Source organism: Garra rufa, chromosome 6, assembly GCF_049309525.1.
Source record: "Garra rufa chromosome 6, GarRuf1.0, whole genome shotgun sequence".
Taxonomy (NCBI): domain Eukaryota; kingdom Metazoa; phylum Chordata; class Actinopteri; order Cypriniformes; family Cyprinidae; genus Garra; species Garra rufa.
The window spans coordinates 2,103,466-2,128,264 of record NC_133366.1 but is presented as its reverse complement, the minus strand read 5'-3'; the positions used below and the strand labels follow the sequence as shown (position 1 = coordinate 2,128,264).

The following is a 24,799-nucleotide window of genomic DNA, read 5'->3' as shown; positions in this document are numbered from 1 at the left end:
ATAGATATGGGGTACTATGAAAGGGATGACTGGATTATCAACAACACAGAAACCTTTAGTAGTAGATAATGAGATGGAATTTGCAAACCAACTGAATACATTTTTCTCTAGGTTTGATAAAAGGAATATTTTAGGTCAGAGTGTTAATTTTCTTAATTCAGTCATACCTGATTGATCAGATAATTTATTTTACATTTGAACAAGTGGGGAGTACTTTTGGAAGGCTATAGAAAAGCTAGACTAATTTTTTAAACATTCTGCAGATGAGGGTGAAATTGAATCTGAGGTGGCACAGTCAGATCAGAGGGGTACCGATATTTCAGTCAAAATCTCATTCGGTTTAGTTTTTCATGTTTAAAATCATATTCTGGGGTTGAAGGGGTCTGTCACTGCAGGGGGGCTTCAGGGTGTCATAGGAAAAGTTATGTCTGACCCTTCTCACATTTTGTATGAGGCATATCACTTTTTGTCTTCAAGCAGAGGCTTAGAGTTGCAGATTATGTAATTGCTTTGTTTATCAGTCTGTAACATTTATAAATTAGAATTAGGGGTCTTGTAGGCCTCTGGGCTCCGGAAAGTAGAAAGGACTATACTGTCAGGGAAGCAGACAGACAACAAGGTAAGTAAAGGTAAGTGAGTTTATTTCAGACAGCATCGCAAGTTACGTGGTGCTGGTTGATGGATCAGGTGAGTAATGGAGTTCCAGGACTGTGAAGGGACCAACAAACCTGGGACTGAGTTTTTTGGAGGGCAGTTGCAGACGGATGTCTCGAGTGGAGAGCCAAACCTTGTCTCCAGGAGTATAGACCGGGGCCGGAATCCTTCTCCTATCGGCTATCGACTTGTGTCTGCGGACTGCCCTCTGAAGATGGTGGTGAGCTTCGTCCCAGACTCTCTCGCTCTCCCGGAACCAGTAATCCACTGCGAGCACCTCAGATGGTTCACCATTCCAGGGAAACAGTGGGGGTTGGAATCCTAGGACGCACTGGAATGGTGTGAGGCCGGTGGTAGCTTGCCGCAGTGAATTTTGGGCGTATTCCGCCCAGCCCAGAAACTGGTTCCAGGAGTTCTGGTGAGCCTGACAGAAGGTCCTGAGGAACCGCCCCACTTCCTGGATCTTCCTCTCCGTCTGGCCGTTGGTCTGCGGATGGTAGCCAGAGGAGAGGCTGACGGCCGCACCTAGGAGCTTGAAGAACGCTTTCCAGACCCTTGAGACAAATTGGGGTCCCCTGTCGGACACTATGTCTTCGGGGATGCCGAAGTAACGGAAGACATGATTGAATAGGAGCTCTGCAGTTTCGAATGCGGTAGGCAGACCTTTCAAGGGCAGCAATCTGCAGAATTTGGAGAAGCGGTCCACGATGACGAAAACACAGGTGTTACCATCCGATGGTGGCAAGTCTGTCATGAAGTCTACTCCTAGGTGTGACCAGGGGCGGTTAGGAATAGGCAAGGGATGGAGCTTCCCGGTGGGTAGGTGTCTGGGACTTTTTGACGTGGCACACTCCTTGCAGCCTTGGACGTACCACCTCACATCCCTTGCCATGTCCGGCCACCAGAAGCGTTCGGATAGCAAGGAGAGAGTGTCGTTGGCCCCCGGATGTCCAGTGCCCGGAGAGGTATGGGTGGAATGGATGAGATCTACCCGTTGGATCCTGGGGATGTACTGGCGGTCTGGAGGACAGCCCGGCGGAGGTCGGGGTTCAGGAGTGGCGACGGCTGGAGGAGCCGCCCATTCGATGGGACTGACGATTATGTCTTCGGGGAGTGAGACAGCAGTGACTTCATGGGTATCTTGGGAGTCATTTAACAGGGCATCAGCTCGGACGTTCTTCAGACCAGGACCATAGGAAATGGAAAACCGGAATCTGGAAAAGAACAAGGACCACCTTGCTTGACAGGGATAGAGTCGTTTTGCTGCTCGGAAATTTTGGAGATTTTTGTGATCTGTTAGAACCTGGAATGGGTGGTTGGCACCCTCCAACCAGTGCCGCCACTCCTCCAAGGCGAGTTTAATGGCCAGGAGTTCCCGGTTCCTGATGTCATAGTTCCTCTCCGCTGGGCTGAGGTTCCGGGAGAAGTAGGCGCATGGATGGAGTTTTTTTGGGTGTTCCGTGGTATTGTGAAAGGACTGCTCCAACTCCAGACGTGGAGGCGTCCACCTCTACAATGAATGGGCGATCAGGATCCGGATTTGTAAGTAGAGGTGCTTGGGTGAAGGCTGACTTTAAGGATTGGAAGGCTGCGGCGGCTTCAGGAGACCAGAGGAGAGTTTTGGGTTTTCCTTTGAGGAGGTTGGTGAGTGGAGCGGTGATGATGCTGTACCCATGAATGAACCGACGATAAAAATTAGCAAATCCGAGGAATCTCTGAAGTTCTTTTATGGAAGTTGGAGTAGGCCAGATGGTTACTGCAGATATCTTCCCCTCGTCCATGCAGCCCCCGTGCTGATCAATGATGTACCGAGCTTGTCTGAGCTTGTGGAGGACCTCCGCAACATGGTGTCGATGTTCATTCTCACTCCGGGAGTAGATCAGGATATCGTCAATGTACACGATAACAAAGCGATGGAGAAACTCCCGGAGGACTTCATGGATGAAGTTCTGGAATACGGAGGGGGCGTTGACCAATCCGTACGGCATCACAAGGTACTCATAGTGGCCAGTAGGAGTCACAAAAGCGGTCTTCCACTCATCCCACTCACGTATTCGCACCAGATTGTAAGCGCTGCGGAGGTCCAGCTTAGTAAAGATGGTGGCGGTCCTAAGTTGTTCCAGGGCCGCAGGGACGAGAGGAAGAGGATATTTGAAGGGGATGGTGCTTTGGTTGAGAGTCTGATAGTCAATACAAGGCCGCAGCCCTCCATCCTTTTTGGCCACAAAGAAGAAACTAGACACGGCAGGTAATGTGGAATGGAGGATGTAGACCAGACTGAGAGCCTCCTGGATATACTCCTCCATGGCCTTAGTCTCCGGAAGCGACAACGGGTAGATCTTACCTCTGGGCAAGGGAGCATTGGGAATCAGGTCAATCGCACAGTCCCATGGCCGATGTGGAGGTAGCTGGGAAGCTCTCTTGGGGCAGAAGATATCCTGGAACTCGGAGTAGATCTCAGGGATGCTAGTTGATCTTTTCTCCATGGGACTTTGGACAGGTACTGGACGTGGAATGGGACGAGGAAGATCCGGGAAACACTCGGAGGAACATTTGCTTCCCCATCGCATCACTTCGCCGGAGCCCCAAGAGATGATGGGATCATGCTTCACCAGCCACGGGCGCCCTAGTATGATGTCCATATGAGCACCCTCCAGAACCAGCAGCTCAATGTTCTCCTTGTGAAGCACTCCGACTTGAAGTTGGATGGGTTCGCATTTGCGTTGGATACGTGGTCGTACTGAGAAGGCGTTGGTTATGGGTTGAATCTGGTAGACGTTGGCCGAAGCCTTGGTGTTGAGCTGGAGCTGATGACAGAGGGCCCCCGAGATGAAATTTCCAGTTGACCCGGAGTCGATAAGCGCGGGGACTGAAACAGAAGAATGAGGTGTGGTTAACTGCACATAGACCGTGAGGGGGTTCATACTTTCTTCATCCGACCGGATTACACTCACCGCAGCTCTGATGGGACGAAGTGGACAGCTTAGACGAGTATGTCCACCGGCTCCACAATACAAACAGAGACTCCGGGCCAGCCTCCTCTGTCGATGCCACCATCCAAGTGGCCGAAGACCTCTTTGAAGTGGGAGATGAAGGCTTGGAGAGAACGAGTGGCCGGTCCGGCTTGGGTTAGTATAGAATCGGCCCATTGGAGAGCGGGTTCTGTGAGCAGGGAGACGATGAAGGCGATCTTAGACTGATCTGTGGGATATAGAGAAGGTTGCATGGTGAAATCAGTGAGCATTGTAACAGAAATCCACTGCACTCCTCCGCCCCGCCAGAGTAGGGCGCCGGTCGAGCGATGGGACTGGAAACTCCAGTAGTCGAAGAAGTGCTTGGTGGTGACGGTGCCGGAGGTGCAGAAGGTGTAGTGGAATGAGCCGCGGACAATACTTTCCGCAGAGAATCCACCAACTCCTGGAATGGATCGTGTGCACTCATGCTGTTAACTGCATCGGTCCGGGCTTCTGTCAGGGAAGCAGACGGACAACAAGGTAAGTAAAGGTAAGTGAGTTTATTTCAGACAGCAGTGCAAGTTACGTGGTGCTGGTTGATGGATCAGGTGAGTAATGGAGTTCACAGACTGGATAGTTCGGATATGTTGACTGTGGAGAACTAATGGATCTTTTCCTTTGCAGGAACGACGGGAGGCGGACATAAAATGCCACTCATGACGTGGCGACGGACCAGAAGACTTATGGCACACACTCACGCTCTTTGACGACTTTGGACTGGCTTACGGCTCAATTGCCCTTGACGACTGGATCTGGACAGAGAATGGAAAAGACGAGACACAGGTGAGTAGCAACAGGTAAGTAGCTGAGAGTAGCTTTCGCTGAGAATAGCGTTCGCTGAGGGAAGCTTCCGCTGAGTCCGCTTCGTAGCAACGAGCCCGGACAATGTATGGAGTGTGTGGAGTGCTTTTGAAGTGTGTGGGTGATTGGGTGCAGGTGCGGCTTGTTAGAACTCAGGGGATTGTGAACGTTGCGTGATTAGTGTGAAAGAACCTGGCCAATCCGTGACATATACTAATGTACTGTAGCCCTGTATTTGTATTGCTGTTGTTGTTTTATTAAGTTGAGTCTATTGTATTATTTGGTTATTCATTGGTGTGGAAGTGTATTGATGTGAAACACTACACACTGTGAGATGCAAGAACATTTCAACAATAAAGTTGTAATTAAGTTTAATTGAATGTACAGTTATCCGGTCATAATGTTGATGTGTGTCTGTAGATTATCTGAATGTTGATGTGTGTGTTCTGCTCTCTTTCAGGTTTGCTGACTGTAATCTCTCTGCTCAGCGTTGTGAGAGTTTGTCTTCAGCTCTTCAATCCTCAAAATGTGTCCTGAGAGAGCTGGATCTGAGTAACAATGACCTGCAGGATTCAGGAGTGAAGATTATTTCCGACGGACTGAAGAGTCCAAACTGTCAGCTGCAGATACTTAGGTATTACAAACATATAAAGGATAAAGTACAGTCAGACAGTCATAATATTGACTGTGTGTCTGTAGATGATCTGACTGTGTGTGTCTGTAGGTTGTCTGGCTGTATGGTGACAGAGGAAGGCTGTGGTTATTTGTCTTCAGCTCTGAGTTCAAACCCCTCACACCTGAGAGAGCTGGATCTGAGCTACAATCACCCAGGAGAATCAGGAGTCCAGCTGCTCAAACACAGACTGGAGGATGCAAACTATAAACTGGAGAAACTCAAGTATGTCGAACACTGATTCTGACATACTAAATGTGTGTGTGTGATGCAGATCTACATTAATGTGTGTTTGTGTGTTTATAGTGTGGATCATGGAGGAGAGATCAGGATGACAGCAGGACCACGAAAGTGTAGGTCTATATGCGCACACACACACTCTCTCTCTCTCTCTCTCTCTCTCTCTCTCTCTCTCTCTCTCTCTCTCTCTCTCTCTGAGGATTGTGGGTAGCGGCGAGAGTGTTTGCATCAGAGCACGTTGTTTTTTCGGCGTTCCCTGTTTGTGTGTTTTATTCATTTCTCCTTAATTGTAAACTGTTTTTTAGGAAAAATGTTCAAATTAACTTCAGAGCGCTGACTACGGTCAGCGCAATTTGCGCAGGTATGGCGTTAGGCAGTGATTTTTCACGGTTGACCCTCGACCATGGTTGCAAGTTTATACCGGATGATTCCTTGTCAATTGAAGACATACTGATAGCGATCAGCGAACAGGTCGGTGGTTTAAATATTAAATCTGCCTCAAGGATGAACAGAGTACTTGTTATATTTCTTAAAGAAGTTTCAATGGTTGATGAACTGTTAGAGAAAGGACTTGTTGTGAAAGATACATTTTTACCGGTATTGCCTTTGTCAAATCTTTCTAAGAAAGTCGTGCTTTCAAATGTACCACCGTTCATAAAAGAAGGAACTTTGAAAGAAATTCTTGAATGGTACGGAAAATTAACTGCTCCCATTAAGATGATTCCGTTGGGTCTTAAAAATCCAAACTTTAAGCATGTCATGTCTTTCCGATGTTTTACGTATATGATACCCAATTTGCAAAATGAGCGGCTTAATCTGGTGCTTAAAATAGCAGTGGAGGGTAAAGATTATACAATCTTTATCACTTCAGATAATATGTGGTGTTTTTTGTGTGGTGAACTTGGACACCAGAAACAGACAAGTCCCAAACAACAGAGCGTTAACATTTTGGCAGGTTCACAAACAACTCCCTCAAAAATTGTTCAGGAAAATAATGCGGGCGTTAAAGAAAATAACGCGACCGTTCAGGGAAATAATGCAGCCGTTCACAAAGTGATTGATGAAGTTGTGGAGAGAAATGTAGAGATAAACAACGTAAACACTGGAGATGGCACAGTAGATGGCGCTACAAGTGCTAATGCTGCAGGGAAAAAAATGAAAGTACAGAAGCACAAAAAGTACTTTTTCAGTCTAAAAACAGAGACGAAGATCCAATGGAGTATGTAGAAACAAATGATAAAAATGATGATAAATCAGACGAAGTAAATGAAAATTGTAGTCAGTCATCTACAGCCGGCCCTAGTGTCGCCAGGTCTGATAGTGATTCTGATGAATGTGAGAGTGTAGGGAGCCTTTAAAAATAGGAGACATTGATTCTCAAACAGGCACATCAGAATTGAGTGGCTGTGAAACAAAAGTATACTCTACAAGAGAGATTAGTGCTTTTCTTGATGAAACTAAAGGTGTACGGAATCCACAATTTGATTTGTTTTTTCCAGATTTAAGAAAATTTTTAGCATCTTGTAGAGATGTGATGATAAATGCAACAGTTGAGGAGTTTAGTAGACAAAAACGCTATCGCCTTAAAAAAATAATTACCAAAGTAAAGAAGATGATTCGTCAAGATACGATAAAAAAGTAGCCATTAAGAGTTTGGAAAAAGACAGAGTGAGAAATCACCTGCTGCATTAAGATATGACATCCTTAAATACCGGATCTCTAAATGTAAATGGAATAAAGAAAAGAGAAGTGCACTTTTTAACTAGGCAGAATGGCTAAGTGAATGGAAAGGACAGGCTTTTCTTAGCCATGGTTCCAGTGGAAGTGCTGGAGTAGCTGTTCTAATATCGGAAAGTGTTCAGGGTAACGCTTCCAATATGATAGAAATTATTCCTGGAAGAATGCAGCGGGTGGATATTATTTTACAAGGTCTGTCTTTTTCCTTTATTAATGTATATGCTCCTAATGTTGGGTACGAACAAGTTTTATTTTTTAAGAAATTACAGGATGCAATGATTGATATTCCTCGTAATAACTTGATTATTGTGGCTGGAGATTTTAATTGTACTCTTGATCATATAGTTGATAGGAATCATGACGAACCGCATCCTAATTCCGCTGAAGCTCTTAAGAAAGTAGTAACTTTTTATTCCCTTGTAGATGTGTGGAGAGAATCTTTCCCCAAAAGTAGGCAGTACACATGGTTGAAAGTGAATTCCAATACAATATCGGGTGCTAGATTAGATCGAATATACGTTCAGCAACGTCAAAGAGGAAACGTATTTGATAGTAAAATTGTTCCTACTCCAATTTCTGACCATTTCTATGTCTCTGTTATAGTTACAACATCGAGTAATATCTTTAAATCTTATTGGCATTTCAATAACACACTGCTGCGAGATCGCACGTTTGTATATGTATTTGATTTCTTTTGGAGAGCTTGGAGAGAGAGAAAGACAGTTTAAATCCCTAAGTCAGTGGTGGGACATTGGGAAAATCCATATTCAGTCTTTTTGCCAACAGTACGTAAAAAATAATACAAAAGAGATTCAGAAGAAAATCGAACAGTTGGAACAAGAAATTATGAGATTGAATAGCTCCATAAGAGAAAGCGGTGGAACAAGTGTGGATTTGCTTGAACAATATAATTTTCTCCTGAAAAATTTGCATGAAGAAAGAGATCAAGGAACAATTGTACGAAAAAGATTCACTCAGCTTAACAACATGGACTCTTCAACATCTTTTTTTTTTTTTTGCTTTGGAGAAAAAGGTTTGAGAAAAGAAGTTGATTAGTCATCTTAAATTATCTGATGGAAGAGAGACAACAGATAAGAGAGAAATTACTTCACAAGTTTTGTCCTTTTATGAAGAACTGTATAGTGCTGAACCTTGTGATTCTGAAGCAACAGATTATTTTCTTACTGGAATTCCAAAATTGAATGAAGATGACAAGATGCAATTAGAGAAGCCACTTTCACTTGAAGAGTTGAGCGAGGCTACTAAACAGCAGTCTGTGGGACGATCTCCAGGACTGGATGGATTGACGTCCGAGTTTTACGGCTTTGTGGTCATTGATTGGACCAGATCTGCACTGTGTGTTCCTTGAATGTGAAAAATCAAGAGTTCTTCCTCTCAGTTGCAGAAGAGCAATAATTACGTTATTGCCAAAGAACTGGCACCCTATCTCCCTTTTAGGGATAGATTATAAAATACTTTCAAAGGCATTAACAAACCATTTGAAAAATGTTATGGCTTCAATCATTTATAAAGACCAGTCTTATTGTATTCCAAGACGTTCTATTTTTGATAACCTTTTTCTTGTATGAGATTTGTTGCACTTTACTGAGATTTATGGACTTGATGTGGGCCTTCTATCACTTGACCAGGAAAAGGCGTTCGACAGAGTCGACCACGAATACCTTTTTATTGCCTTATCAGCTTTCGGATTTGGAGAACAATTCATCTCATGGATCAAAATACTTTACACAGATGTTTTTAGTATTTTGAAGATTAACGGAACACTAACAAGAACTTTTCCTGTGCGCAGAGGCGTAAGACAAGGATGCAGCCTCTCAAGACTCTTGTATTCAATATCCATCGAACCTTTTTTGAGAGTTCTTAGAGAAAAGCTACAAGGTATTTTAGTCCTCAATCCCAATATATCAAAAACTACTGTAGTAAGGCTTATTGCTTATGCTGATGACGTTACAGTCATAATAAGATCTCAAGAAGACATTTTTCAATTGAGCAAGTGTCTGGACTGGTTTCAGAAAGCATCTTCAGCGAAAGTAAATTGGAACAAAACGGAAGCATTACTTTGTGGTCAGTGGCGGGAAGAAGTTCCACCTCATCTTCCACAACAGAGCCACTGCAATACAGAGGGATTGAAGATTCTCAGAATCTTTTTTGGCACTCAGCAGTATATGACAAGGAATTGGGATGGAGTGGTTGAAAAGATACTGGGACGATTGAAGAGATGGAATTGGATTCAACCACAGTTATCATGTAGAGGCAGAGTTTTAGTGATCAACAATTTAGCTGCTTCAATGTTGTGGCATCGACTGACTGTTTTAGACCCTCCATCTGGACTTTTGCAGCTACTCCAGAAACATTTTGTGAACTTTTTCTGGGGAGGACATCATTGGGTTCATTCAGGTATACTGAGTTTACCTGTGTTTGAGGGTGGTCAAGGTCTCATTGATCTAACCGCTAAATGGAAAGCTATGAGATTACAATCAGCTCAAAAATTGCTGTGTAACACTGATCCACAACCTTGGATTATGTTTGGGTTAGCAGTATTACGAGCAGTTAGTAAAATGGGATTTGATAGACAATTATTCCTTATTTCTAACAATGCAATCAAAGGTTTGGGTATAAATGGATTCTATCAGTCTGTGTTAAGAGCATGGAGTATATTTAAGATGGAAAGAGAGAGTCATTTTGGTCTTGAAGAACCACTTTTTCATAATTCATGGCTATGTCATCCGTCTAACTTGCCAAGTACTGAAATGAACACTTTTATTTCATCTGGTGTTTTAAAAGTGGCAGATATAGTTGACTCAGAACATAGTACATGGTTATGTGCACAAGAAATAACTAAACAAATGGGCAAGAAGTCAGAAAGGATAGTGAAGAATGTTTTAAGCAAGATAAAATTATCATTTCCTATATCATTTAATAAGTTTCTTGAAGATTATTTTGTTAATGGTTTAAATAAAAGTTGTTTTCCTGAATTATTTATAACGCCATATAATTGGCAGGATAATGGGGATATGAGACAACTTCTTTCCTTAAAAGAACTTCAACATATGTCTTTTTCAGAAAGCAGTAAGCGACTGTTGTATATAGCTTGTGTGAAGTCAAGATTTTGTGAACAACTTAAAAACAAGACAGATACAAAATGGAGGAGTTGGTTATCTGTCCCTGATGTTAAATCACCTTCATGGCATTTATTTTATAAAAGTCATTTGCCAAAACGATCAGGAGATTTACAGTGGCGTATCCTGCACTGTGCATTAGCAACAAAAACATTTTTGTTCAAGTGCAACTTTAGTACGTCTTCAGTTTGTAAGTTTTGTAATGTATCGGATACTGTGTTTCACATTTTTTCCGATTGTTATAGAATTGTATCTCTTTTGAATCTCTTAGAAAATATATTTGAAGGTTTTGGTTGGAATTTTTCAAAATCTGTATTTATTTTTGGGTTTAAATATATTAAGTCTCAAAGTGAGTCCTGCACCTTTTCCAATTTTTTAATTGGTCAAGCGAAGTTAACAATTTGGAAAGCATATAAAATCGAAAGCGAAGATAAAAGAATTAATTTAGTAGAACTGTTCAAAGCTTTGGTAGAATCCAGAGTTAAAATGGAGTATGAATTTTATAAAATGAACAATGATATGCTAATTAAAAAAAACGTGGTGTATAAATCAAATTTTATTTTTGTGAATGATGATGATAAATTAGAGTTTCAGTGGTATTGCTGAAATTTGAAGGAATTAATATTGAATTTAAAATGTTATTATTACTCATTGTTATTAAGTGTTATAAATTATGGAAATGCGATGATAATTGTATAATATGATAGAAAAATAAAAAGTTGTTAAACGTCTCTCTCTCTCTCTCTCTCTCTCTCTCTCTCTCTCTCTCTCTCTCTCTCTCTCTCTCTCTCACTCACTCACTCACTCAATTCAATTCAAACAGCTTTATTGGCATGAAAGAAGCACATTTTGCATTGCCAAAGCATACATAAGAATAGAGAACATATACAACAGATGGTAATTTGGAACAATCAAGTGAATTGAAATAATATTTGAAGATGTTGAAAATATTGAAATTGAAGGACAGATATTTGAACAAAGATAATAAAGTAAAAACTGTGTAACTCTTTGTTCTGCTTCTGTCATTCCATGCACAAGAACATGGTCTATTACAGTAGCTCTAATTTTATCTGAAAAAAATGGTTTTGCTCTTACTCCTCTTCCATCATCTGGTATTTGCACTCTTCTGTAACCCTCAAAACGACGGATGCAGTCGTGCCATCTGTGCACTTTGAACTGGCTTTGATTTTGTATATTTAAATATTTAGAAACAAGTGTGAAGAATTTTGAATTATTGTGTGTAAAAAAACGACAGCTGTGTTGCGGTTGTGCTTCACTTTTGCTTTCTTGTGTTGATAAGGATGCAATGAGGAAGAGGAAAGTAGATGAAGAGGCTTCAAGACAAGATGAATGTAGAGTTGCTGGTGTCTGAACACAAAGCTTTTTGACAAACTCGACAGTGACTACAAAAATCTTGATAAGAGGGAGTTGTTATGGAGAGGAATTGCAGATCTGCTGCTTGTAAAATTCAACATTCTGTTTAGCAGTTAACAAAAAAAGTGCGTGAATGGTTTTAACAAGCACATAAATACTGGCTCTCTTCTTCTTCTGTGTGACAAGCAAGTGTCAGAAGCGTAATGTTGTGCAGAGATACCTTGTGTACTGATGTATTTCTGTTTTTTATTAAGCACCATGTGAGTGAATTCACCAGTGAAAATCGCTTGGGGGTCCTGATGAAAAAATGCTGCTGATATCCACACAATTTTCAAAACTAACAATTTGCAACTAATGCAAACAGTGACCACTATAATGGTTGCTTATAAATTGTGATTTCATCCTTTGGTGATTCTGCTTGTTAAGGCAAGGCAAGGCAAGGCAAGGCAAGGCAAGTTTATTTATATAGCACATTTCATACACAATGGTAATTCAAAGTGCTGTACATAAAAAGGAATTAAAATCACAATAGCATAAAAATTTAAAATAATAATCACAACAATAAAAAGAACATTTAAGATGATTTAAAAAAAAGAAAATGATTTCAAATTAATTAATACAGTAAAATGATTATACATAAAATAATGCAAACTGTTCGGACGTAGCACAGTGCTCATTCAATAAATGCACAACTAAACAGGTGAGTTTTGAGTCTGCATTTAAATGTGGCTAATGTATTAGCACATCTGATCTCTTCTGGAAGCTGATTCCAACTGCGGGCGGCATAATAGCTAAAAGCGGATTCCCCTTGTTTTGTGTGAACCCTTGATATTACTAACTGACTCGATCCTAGTGATCTGAGTTGTCTGTTAGGTTTATATTCAGTGAGCATATCTGCAATGTATGTAGGTCCTAGGCCATTGAGTGCTTTATAAACAAGTAAAAGTACTTTAAAATCTATCCTAAACATAACTGGAAGCCAGTGTAAGGACCTGAGGACTGGTGTAATATGCTCTGATTTTTTGGTTCTAGTCAGAATCCTGGCAGCAGCGTTCTATATGAGCTGCAGCTGTCTAATGGTCTTCTTGGGAAGGCCGGTGAGGAGACCATTACAATAGTCCACCCTGCTGGTGATAAAGGCATGAACAAGTTTCTCCAAATCTTGACGGGAAACAAAACATCTAATTCTTGCAATGTTTTTAAGATGATAGTATGCTGATTTAGTTACTGCTTTAACATGACTACTGAAACTGAGGTCTGACTCCAGAATCACACCCAGATTCTTGATTTGATTTTTTGTTTTTTGACCCCTAGTGTCAAGGTACTAGGGGTGTAACGGTACGCTAAAATTGTATTCGGTTCGGTACAGTGTCTTGGAGAGCTCGGTTCGGTTCATTTTCGGTACAAAAAAATAAGAACTTACAAAATCTTTATTTTGAAAAGCTGCCAATACGCAATACACATTTATTTTGCATAAAATAAATAAAAGCGACACATTTGGGTGATATTTTACATAATAGTTTTTTAAGGCTCTGAAATGAAGCAGTTGCAATAAATGTTGTTATTATTATACAAATTAGAGTGTTTATGAATGGTTATGGCGATTCATGTTACATTTTCATATTGTATTTTATGAATGAAAGTAAAACTGGCGAGGTGAATCTCTGTCTTGTTTATTTAATGTTATCACAGGATAGTTAAATATAGGCTGTGTGTGGGGGAAAAAAAGTGCGTGATATAAGACCACAAAAATCTGTTAATGTGTTAACGGTCTAAACATATACATTTGGACTATATTTTTTTAGATACATACGTTTATATGTTTTTTATATGTATTTAAATTTGAAAGTAAAATAAATTACAATATTTATTTATGTTAAATCATAATCTGCGTGACCCTGCCGTTGATCTGCTTTGATGACGTTCCAGGGCATTCCGAATGAGCGATTATAGACCTTTCTCACAACTTCCGTATTTTGCACCGGAAATACGTAATTGCTGTGTAAACCCATTTCCGCCCCGGTATGCCGGTAACCAGTTAAACAACGTGAAAAACGCTTAACGTGGCTTAATGTATGTAAAAAACGACCAGGAAACCCCAAGTTTCTGTCAAACCTTACGTGGAACAAACATTAACTACTATCAAAAGAACGAGCCCTTATTCCACAGATAAAGTGAATTATATCACGTTAAGCGTTTTCTCCCCCATATGAAGCCCATTATAAGGAAACAGCTTAACGTGGTTTAACGTACCTCAACAGCGACCAGGGAAGACCAAACTTCTGTTACATTTTACTTATAATAAATACTTGCTGCTCTCAAAAGAACGAGCTCTTATTCAGCATATAAAGTGATCGCCCCCCATAGAAGTCCATTATAACAAACCATGTTAAGCTTTTTCCTTTATGGAGTTCTATAGGGAGAAAACGCTTCACACGATATAATTCACTTTATATGATGAATGAGATCTCATTCGTTTGACAGCAGCAAGTACTTTTATATAAGTATTTTTTGACAGAAATTAGTTTTTTTTCCCAGTCGTTGTTAAGATACGTTAAACCACGTTAAGCTGTTTCCTTATGGGTTTCTATGGGGACGCTTAACGTGATATTATTAACTTTATATGCTCAATAAGAGCTCATTCTTTCGACAGCAGAAAGTGTTTATTATAAGTAAAATTTTAAGCCACGTTAAGCTTTTTTTTGTATAATGGACTTCTATGGGGGGCGATCACTTTATATGCTGAATAAGAGCTCGTTCTTTTGAGAGCAGCAAGTGTTTATTATAAGTGAAATTTAACAGAAATTTGGTCTTCTCTGGTCGCTGTTGAGGTAAGTTAAACCACGTTTAGCAGTTTCCTTATAATGGGCTTCTATGGGGGAGAAAACGCTTAACGTGATATTATTCACTATCTGTGGAATAAGGGTTTGTTCTTTTGATAGTAGTTAGTGTTTGTTCCAAGTAAGGTTTGACAGAAATTTGGGGTTTCCTGGTCGTTTTTTCGTACGTTAAGCCACGTTAAGCGTTTTTCACGTTAAGCATTTTGGAAAGTCCCGGATAAACTCTTCGTGGAAAAATGTATATCCTTTATCCAATTTGTTCCTCTTTGTGACGGAGTTTTCCTCCACGACTCTTATCACGTCGGCAAAAGTTATCTTTGGCAACAGTGAGGGAAGTTGTGTAGACTCTCTCCATTTTAATTTTAAATTACCCGGCTTTCTGCTGTGTTGACATTACACAGGAAGTCTGCATACCCTGCGATTGCGTATTTCCGGTTTCTGTGAGAAAGGTCTATTGTCAGCGAAGGCCAGCGAAGGGAGCAGTGAAAACTGCGTAGGGACCCTGTCGATCGGAACGCACATAGATGTGTATATGGGAACGCACCTTAACCAAAGAGTATAGAAGTAGCCTACTCTTTGCCTTAACCAAAGAGTATAGGTAACTGTGCGTGTGTTACTGTGCGTCACTCAATAGCGTCCGTGCGGAAACTCGCCTAGGAACATTGTTCCGCTGCGCTTAATATCACGCTAATAATAAATGTATATTATTTAATGAAAAAAAATATACCGAAACGGTACGCAAGTGGACCGAACCGAACAGGCCGTACCGAAACGGTTCAATACATCCCCGTGAACCGTTACACCCCTACAAGGTACGCATTTACCTTATGAACTTCATCTTTGTTTCCAAATGCAATGACTTCCGTTTTCTCCTTGTTTAACTGTAAAAAGTTTTGGCACATCCAACTGTTAATTTCATCAATGCATTGGCAGAGAGAGTCAATGGGGCTGTAGTCATTTGGCGATAAGGCTAGGTAAATCTGGGTATCATCTGCATAGCTGTGATATGCTATTTGGTTCTTTCTCATTATTTGACTTAGTGGGAGCATATACAGGCTGAACAACAGCGGCGCTAGAATTGAGCCTTGTGGGACTCCGCATGTCATGGACGTCCACTTAGACTTATGTTCTCCTATACTCACATAATAGCCTCTCCCTTCTAAGTATGACCTAAACCAATTTAGAACCATCCCAGAAAGCCCGACCCAGTTTTCCAGTCTATCTAAAAGAATGTTATGATCGACAGTGTCGAACGCAGCACTGAGATCTAGTAATACCAGCACTGATATTTTGCCAGAATCTGAATTTAGGCGAATATCATTTATTATCTTTATGAGCGCTGTCTCTGTGCTATGATGTTGTCTGAAGCCAGATTGGAAATGGTCCAGGTATCCATTTGAGTTTATGTAGTGATTCAGCTGATTGAAAACAACCTTTTCAATAATCTTGCTTATGAAAGAAAGATTGGATATTGGTCTATAGTTGCTCAATATGGTGTTATCAAGATTTTTCTTTTTCAGAAGGGGCTTAACGGCTGCAGTTTTCAGGGAGTTTGGAAAAGTCCCAGAAAGAAGTGAGGTGTTCACCACTTTTAAAAGATCTGCTTCTAAACAGCTAAGCACACTTTTGAAAAAAGATGTGGGAAGTGTGTCGAGGTGGCAGGTTGACGATTTGAGGTGCTTTACTGTTTCTTCCAAAATGTTGCTATCGATTTCTTCAAAAGTAGACATAATGACTTCTTTTTGAAATTGCGGTCGAATCCGTCTGACCTCTGCATAACTTGAGGGTGTGCTAATTGTCTTTCTGATATTATTGATCTTCTCAGAAAAGAAGGAAGCAAACTCTTCGCACTTGCTGTCAGAGAGCAGTTCACTAGGGATTTGACTAGGGGGGTTTGTTAGTCTCTCAACGGTAGCAAAAAGAGTGCGAGTGTTGTTTAAGTTGCTGTTTATAAGGTTTGAGAAGAATGTTTGTCTAGCTTTACCTAGTTCAACATTGAAAGCATGAAGGCTGTCTTTATAGATGCTATAGTGAATTTCAAGTTTTGTCTTCCGCCACATCCGCTCAGCTTTTCTGCATTGTCTTTTTATTATCTGTACTGCTGTTGATTTTCTCCACGGTGATTTCTGTCTGCCGGTCATCTGTCTGACCTTCACAGGTGCGATTGTCATCAATGACATTCTTAACTTTTGAGTTAAAGGAGTCCAGGAGAAAATCAACAGAGTCTGCAGAAATGCTTGGCATTGAAGATATAGCCTTCATAAATAGCACACTAGTGTTATCATTAATGCATCTCTTCCTGACAGAGACAGATCTAGATTCAGTGGTAGCAGAGATCAATATATCAAAGAAAATACAGAAGTGATCAGATAGTGCTACATCCTTGATAACAGTGGATGAAATGTTTAGACCCTTACTGATGAGTAAATCAAGAGTGTGTCCACGATTGTGTGTAGGCCCATGCACATGCTGAATCAGGTCAAACGTGTTCAAAACTGTTATAATTTATTTTGTAGTTTTGCTTTCTGCATTGTCTATGTGAACATTAAAATCCCCTGCAATAGCAAAACAGTCAAACTCTGAACAAATCATTGATAGCAGTTCTGTGAACTCTTCAACAAAGGCTGGAGAGTATTTTGGGGGCCTGTAAATAATGATAAACAGAATGCGAGCACCTTTCAGCAAAATGCCTAGATATTCAAAAGACAAGTACTGACCAAATGACACTTGTTTGCATTCATAGACATCTTTAAATAGGGCAGCTACACCACCTCCCCTTTTGCCAGCTCTGCAGACATTCATGAAAATAAATCTAGGAGGGGCTACTTCATTGAGGACTGTTGCATAAGAGCTGTCTTCTAACCATGTTTCATTTAAAAACATAAAATCCAGGTTGTTTGTGGTTATAAAATCATTGATCGGAAGTGATTTATTTTTTTAGTGAGCGAACATTTAAAAATGCTAGCTTGATGGCATCACTTTTTGTCTCTAGAGCAATCTTAGTTTGATGCCTAATAAGCCTCAGATTAGATGTGTGAACTGTACGATTTGAGAGGGCCTTAGACTTTCTATCACATATTAAAACAGAAATAGGGAAAGCTACAGGCACACTGGGTTCCCGCTTGTTTTGTAAACATTCCTGATTGTTGCTGTTACCGTAGCGGGGACCCGACACATATCACTGAGAGCTGTTATCAGTTGTTTTTGGTTCACTCACAGCAGACGCAGGAGGGTTTGAGCCCTGACGTTGTGGCAGCGGCCGGAGAGCTCTCACTGGAGGAGGAGGGTGAGCTGGGCCCACAGGCTTTGGTGGTTGTGGCGCCTGCCGTTTTTTAGTTGATAACTGGGGGCTTGCAGCAAAAGAGTGGGAGAGTCTGGTTCCAGCATATACCAGTTCCTCCATTTTCTGTGAGAAGCTTAGAAGTGGAGATGCTGGAGAGAGGGATAATGTGTCTGGTGAATGGAGCTCTGGCTCTGGAGTTTCTGGTGGCTGGAAAATGTTGTTGTCCTGGCTTCTCTGACTGTTTACCAGAAAGTCGTCCTTCGGTGTTGAGTCTGTCTGTGATAAGCTCTGTGAGCAGGGCTCAGCCAGGAAAGTGTCCATAAGCAGTGCTTGTTGTGACTGCGTGGCGTTGTCAGTGTCCTTGTTGGTTGTGTTGGCCACATGATGACTCTGAAGCTGATAAGATGTCCTGTCGTCACTTTGTCCAAGTGTGTGTGTGCCATTCATGTTGGGTAGACTCACACATTCTACTGAGGGATGCCGGAGTGAAAAATAGATATTGTCCTTAAGCACTCTCGCACCAAGTTTGTTTGGGTGAAGGCCGTCCAGTTTGAACAGTTGTCTATGGCCCCAGAAAAGATTGAAGTTGTCAATGAAGTTGACTCCTTTTAGACTGCAGGTTCTTTGTAGCCAGGTATTCAGTCCAAGCAACCGTGAAAACATGTTAGTTCCCCTTGCTGGGAGTGGTCCACTGATGAACGACTGAATTTCAAGTCTTTGAAGTGTTTCAATGAGTTCACCGAAATCCTTCTTTAGGAGTTCTGACTGCTCTTTCCGAATATCGTTCTTTCCCACATGGATGATGATTCGATTTGCAGTCTTGTGCTTCATTAGAATGTTCCGAAGTTCTTTGTTCACATCAGAGACGGTTGCTTGAGGACAGCAGCATGTAGTTGTAGTTCTGCTACTGATATTTCTGATAATGGAGTCCCCCACTATGAGTGTCCTGGGCTCGGCTGCGCTCTGAGCTGAGTGCCGCTGTCTGCTCGACCTTGCGCGCCTGTTTATAGCAATGTTAGCAGTTGGCTGACATGATATATGTTCAGTCACATTTGGGGATTCCTCACCCACATTCATTAATGCATCAAATCTGTTTTCTAGCTGTATAGGGGGTGGTAAAACAACAGTTTTTGCAAGCCTTGTCGTGGCCATATCTGGGGTAGAGGATGATACCGCAGCAATACGAGATACTCTTGATAGTCTGATGTCTCGAGTGCCTTTGGGTCTCGCTCCCTGTTTTTGCCATCGATTTGTGTGTCGATCAGTTTTGGCTTGTTCCTCTACATTTCTAAACTGTCGATATTGACTAGATTCACAGGACTCACCGGCTGTATGCTGAGGGGGTCCGTGATGATGATCTTCTGTGTGTTCCGCCTGTTTTGGAAGTCCAGCAAGTAACTTTGTTTCTAAAATCACAATCCTTTGTAGAAGTCTGTGGCAGTTTGTGCAGCAAGTAGATTCCAGAAGAGGCATTTTCTTTCTTGTCTGTTGAAAGTAGGCAGCTGTGTTTTCCCGTCTCCGGAATGTAAACTGCTGGCAGTGGGAGGCAAAAAGTCTCCTTTTTTCGTGATATTTGTATCAAAAATGTGTTGTATGAGCACTGTGCTCATCTGCTGAAGTTAAATATTTGAAAAATCAGAGAAAAGTTCAAAAGCAGGGAGCAAAGCGCGGAGCAGTAAGCAAAAGCGTCCGAACAGTAGCAAAGCCGGAAGCAGAGTCAGAGTTAACACTTGTTAACATCAAATGTCTTCACTAATGATCAATCATCTCTTAATTAATCACTAATTATCTCATTAAAGGATTAGTTCACTTTCAGAACAACAGTTCACAGATAATTTACTCACCCCATTGACATCCAAGATGTTTGTCTTTTTTTCTTCAGTCGTCAGGATATTATGTTTTTTGAGATAAACATTTTCGGAAATGTATCCATATAATGGACTTAAATGCTGCTCCGAAATTTGAACCTTCAAAATGTAGTTTAAATGCGGCTTCAAAGGGCTGTAAACGATTCTGGCAGATGAAGAAAGGTCTTGTCTACCAAAACGATCAGTCATTTTCTTAGAAAAATATTTTTATATATACCTTTTAAGCACTGAAACTTGTCTAGTACTAGGGCTGTGATGCGCATTCTCGACGTTACATACTACGTAATCACGTCGAAATGACGTATGCGGAACTACAGATCCAGTGTTTACAAAGCGAACTTGCAAAGACAAACACTTTTTACCAACAAGGTACAACAATTTCGGATGATTCTGTTGCTGGAGGAGAACATGAGATGGAGTTTTTCGCCATTCCCTACCTTTTTGAGCCGGAATACAGAAACGATGAACTCAGTCAGAGAGAAAATGTGGCAGCGATGACACAAGCCTCGGGCAAAACGCGTTCAAATTAGATGTGGTGGTGCAAGTGTGGAAAATGCCAGCCATTGCCATCAGAGCAGGAATCTCGCTGCTGTCCTTTGACCTTTTTACGTGATTACGTAGCATCGCGAATGCGCATCACAGCTCTAGTGCTAGACAAGATTCAGTGCTTAAAAGGTGTATATAAAAAAAAACAGTTCTGAGAAAATGACCGATTGTTTTGGTAGACATGACCCTTCTTCGTCGGATCATTTACAGCCATTTGAAGCACCATTTAAGTTCATTATATGAAGAAATTTCCAGAAATATTTATCACTTCCGAGTCGATTCTATTTGATTCATTTGAATTTAGGGACTTTCATTCCGCCCCTTTTAGCCTTGATCAATCCACACACACACAGCTCGAGATCCACACGCAGCCGAGCCGTAGAAGCAGCGACCCAAATGGCACTAAAGGTGCAGTCACATGAGCATTCCATTGTGTACTCCTTTAAGAAGATTACATGGTCTTTTTTAAATAAGAATATTTTAGAAAGTTTTACAGCATTTGTTTGGCAGCTGTTGTTATCAGTCATTTGATCGTTTTTAACAGTGTGAGAAATGCACACACACACACTCACACACACACACACACACACACACACACACACACACACACACACAGTTGGGTTTACATGTTTTATGGGGACATTCCATAGGCGTAATGGTTTTTATTCTGTACAAACCGTACTTTCTATCGCACTACACCTACCCTACACCTAAACCTAGCCCTCACAGGAGATTGTGCACACTTTTACTTCCTCAAAAAAACTCATTGTGCATGATTTATAAGCCTGTTTCCTCATGGGGACCTGAGAAATGTCCACACAAGGTCAAAATCTACTGGTATTCCTATCCTTGTGGGCACATTTGGTCCCCATAACGTGATGAATACCAGGTACACACACACACACACACACACACACACACACACACACACACACACACACACACACACATCTCACACACACACACACACACACACACACACACACACACACACACACACACACACACACACACACACACACACACACACACACACACTCTCACACACACACACACACACACACACACACACACACACACACACACACACACACACACACTCTCACACACACACACACACACACACACACACTCTCACACACACACACACACACACACACAACACACACACTCTCACACACACACACACACACACACACACACACACACACACACACTCTCACACACACACACACACACACACACACACACACACACACACACACACACACACACACACACACACACACTCTCTCACATGTTGGGTTTACATGTTTTATGGGGACATTCCATAGGCGTAATGGTTTTTATACTGTACAAACCGTACTTTCTATGGCCCTACACCTAAACCTAGCCCTCACAGGAGATTGTGCACACTTTTACTTCCTCAAAAAAACTCATTGTGTTTGATTTATAAGCCTGTTTCCTCATGGGGACCTGAGAAATGTCCCCACAAGGTCAAAATCTACTGGTATTCCTATCCTTGTGGGGACATTTGGTCCCCACAACGTGATGAATACCAGGTACACACACACACACACACACACACACACATATATATATATATATATATATATATATATATATATATATATATATAGTGAAAGTTAAAGTCGTGACATATTGTATAAACAAAAAATGGTCAAGGAATATATTTCCTAAAATATATTTATGTACAAATATTTATATATTTATTAATGTATTTCTGGGAGAGCTCATGTTGAACAAACTCTGGTGTATTGAGCAGATTCTGAATAAATGACTCTGATTGGCCGTTGTGTTCACACTCTCAACAAACACGTCTGTGATTGGCTCCAATGATCAACGCTGCAGAAACACACTGTAAATAGAAAGTGTTGATGTTGTTCACAGTCACACAAACACACACAGGATCATCTGAAAACCAAACCGAGCCGCTGCTGCAGAAACCTGCTATCGTTATGCTTTAACATTTAAACCAGCTTTCTCTATATTAGTGAACACATCTGTGAATAGTGAGGACATTCTGGACAAATCTAGTCAAAGCTGTAAACACACACAGACATCTTCACTGTTGTGCTGTTCTTGATGTTTCGAGACACCCCGCGCTACAGTCTGCAGCGAGGAGTACTTGGATTTTTCTCTCTTCTTGTGTTCAGATGCCTGTGATCTCACTCTGGATCCAAACACAGCACACACTCGACTCGTTCTGTCTGATGACAACAGGAAGATCACACATGTGGAAGATCATCAGCCGTATCCTGATCATCCAGACAGATTTAATGAGGTTCAGCAGGTTCTGTGTGTTGAGAGTCTGACTGGACGCTGTTACTGGGAGACTGAATGGAGCGGAGATCGTCCTGGTCTATCAGTGTTATATAAAGGAATCAGCAGGAAAGGAGGGAGTCAAGACTGTTGGTTTGGATGGAATGACAAATCCTGGAGTCTGTACTACTCTGATCACAGATTTACTGTCCGTCACAATAAAAACACCACTTATATACCTGACATCTGTTTATCCTCTAATAGAGCAGGAGTGTATGTGGACGTGTCGGCTGGCGTTCTGTCCTTCTACAGAGTCTCTGACACACACACACTCACACACTTACACACATTCAACACCACATTCACTGAACCACTCTATGCTGGATTTTGGGTTGATAGTGGTTCCTCAGTGTCTCTGTGTGATATTAAACAATAGAGAGACTGTCTGTAAATCCTCTTTCTGATGTTCACGGAGCACACAAAGCCATCATATCTCACATTGTTGTGTTTGTATTTATTAATTTATAATTATTTTTTTATTGTCAGCTAGAAGTTATAAATCTAGATTAAACACACAAATTGTTCCAAATCTTTAATAAAGAGGTACATTTTAAAGTTTATATTGTAAACTGATCATCAGAAGTAATAAAAGTACATTTGTGACTCATATAATGATGAACTTATGAATCTCTGATATGAACTGATGACAGTGTGAATAATCATGAATGTGATTGAGATCAGAATGAAACAGAGATGAATTGACTCAGAATGAATCTGTCTCCTGATCGTCTGCTTTATTTTTGTGTCTGTGGTGATTTAACACTCAGTTCTCTGTAGTAATGAAAAGATCAGGATCCAATTGCGAAAAGAGATAGAGAGTTTATTGAGTGGGCAAAATAGTCTTTGTAAAACAGGAACACAGGTGGCCCGCAGGTTATGCAGATAAAAATAAATAGTCTCTTCGAACAGGAACACAGGTAGCTTGCAGGTTATGCAGAAAAGTCTTAAAGGGAAAAACAGGAAAAACTCAGGAGAAGCACCCCACTAGCGTTCCAGCCGCACTCTCGTAACTCTCGTTCGTGACTGGGGAGGTTGTAGAAATCCGGGAATCCGGCCAGTCGACCTCAGAACTCTCGACACCACGTACTGAGCGACAGCAAAGCAAGGAGCCCAGCTCCGGGCGTTCGCAGACAGCAGGATGGCTGGACACAGTGTAGGAGAGCAGGTTAATAGACAGTGGAAAGTAACAGCTGACCTGATCCAGACAATTTGACAGGGCTGGGACACGACAGGACAAGACAGAAACGGCAGTGTTTGTTGATAACCTTCAGCATCTGACTCTAGTGAAACAATCCGGTAAATAGCAAGAAACAGAGGACATTAAATAGCAAAGGAGTAGAGGAGGGATCAGGTGAAACGAATCAGCGAGATAACGTCTAATGAGAGTCAGCTGAAGAGGGAAAAGGGGAAAGAGGGAGGTAATTACCAGCAGAGGGGGGAAAAGGAAAGGAAAAGCCAGAGAGAAGAACCAGACTCATAACATTCTCTAAATGAATTGTGTCCAAACACTCACAGTATCGCTAGTCTAGTCTTCTGACATCTTATAGGAGACTCTTACTCTAAAAGGTTTGAGTTACAAAGAGAGTCATAATTATTGATATTTTTTTGTGCATTTCAAATTGATTCTGTACGAAGAGAGAAGTAAAGATTTCTGTTTTTATTGTGCAAGAGACAAACGTGTGTGTACCTTGTATTAACTATGTTATACTGAAAAAATGTCTGTAACACCAGTAAATTTTGACCTTTCTGGGGATCACAAAAATAAGGTGTTTTGAAAATGAAAAAATGGCTGTAGTTTTGTGTGAGGGGTAGGGTTAGGGTAAGGAGTTAGAGAATACACTTACACACAATACAAAAGTGTGTGTGTGTGTGTGTGTGTGTAGTGGTGCTCAGTTGTGGCCCAAACATTTGTGGCTGGTAATGCACTCACTTCTCCACACTTCTTACTAATGACAGTAGTTCAAATAAACAGGGGTTTGTAAGGTCAGATTGTATAATTCAGTAGTTTGGTTAAAGTTTAAAACTGTTGTTAAATAGTTGCTCAAAGCTATCTGGGATTATAGGGACAGATTTAGATTTTGTGAGAGATTGAATGAAAGAGGATCAACGCCTCTGAAGAAGATTGTTTGGGTGCAGAGTTAATGATGAACACAAACATCCAAACTGTAAAACAAAGAAAACTGAGGCGAATGGAAAGCCACAACTTGTTTGTTTGTCATGAATAACATTAAATAAATAAAAATGTGATTATGAAGAAGATGACCTCAGGGCACTAGAGGACGCTGG

The 24,799-nt window shown here is 41.1% G+C and overlaps 2 protein-coding genes across 2 annotated transcripts in view; both read left to right on the top strand.

The window, feature by feature from the left end:
- Positions 1-24,775, top strand: part of LOC141336094 (NLR family CARD domain-containing protein 3-like) — a 45,088-nt gene extending 20,313 nt beyond the window's left edge. The window contains exons 7-10 of the mRNA XM_073841603.1: positions 4,930-5,103; positions 5,194-5,367; positions 5,449-5,495; positions 22,348-24,775. Of these exons, the coding sequence (XP_073697704.1) occupies positions 4,930-5,103; positions 5,194-5,367; positions 5,449-5,495; positions 22,348-22,889 (937 nt within the window). The 3' untranslated portion in view covers positions 22,890-24,775. The remainder of the gene's footprint in view (positions 1-4,929; positions 5,104-5,193; positions 5,368-5,448; positions 5,496-22,347) is intronic.
- The window catches only part of LOC141336089 (NACHT, LRR and PYD domains-containing protein 3-like), a 129,955-nt gene that overhangs the window by 59,025 nt on the left and 46,131 nt on the right, over positions 1-24,799 (top strand). The window lies entirely within an intron of this gene.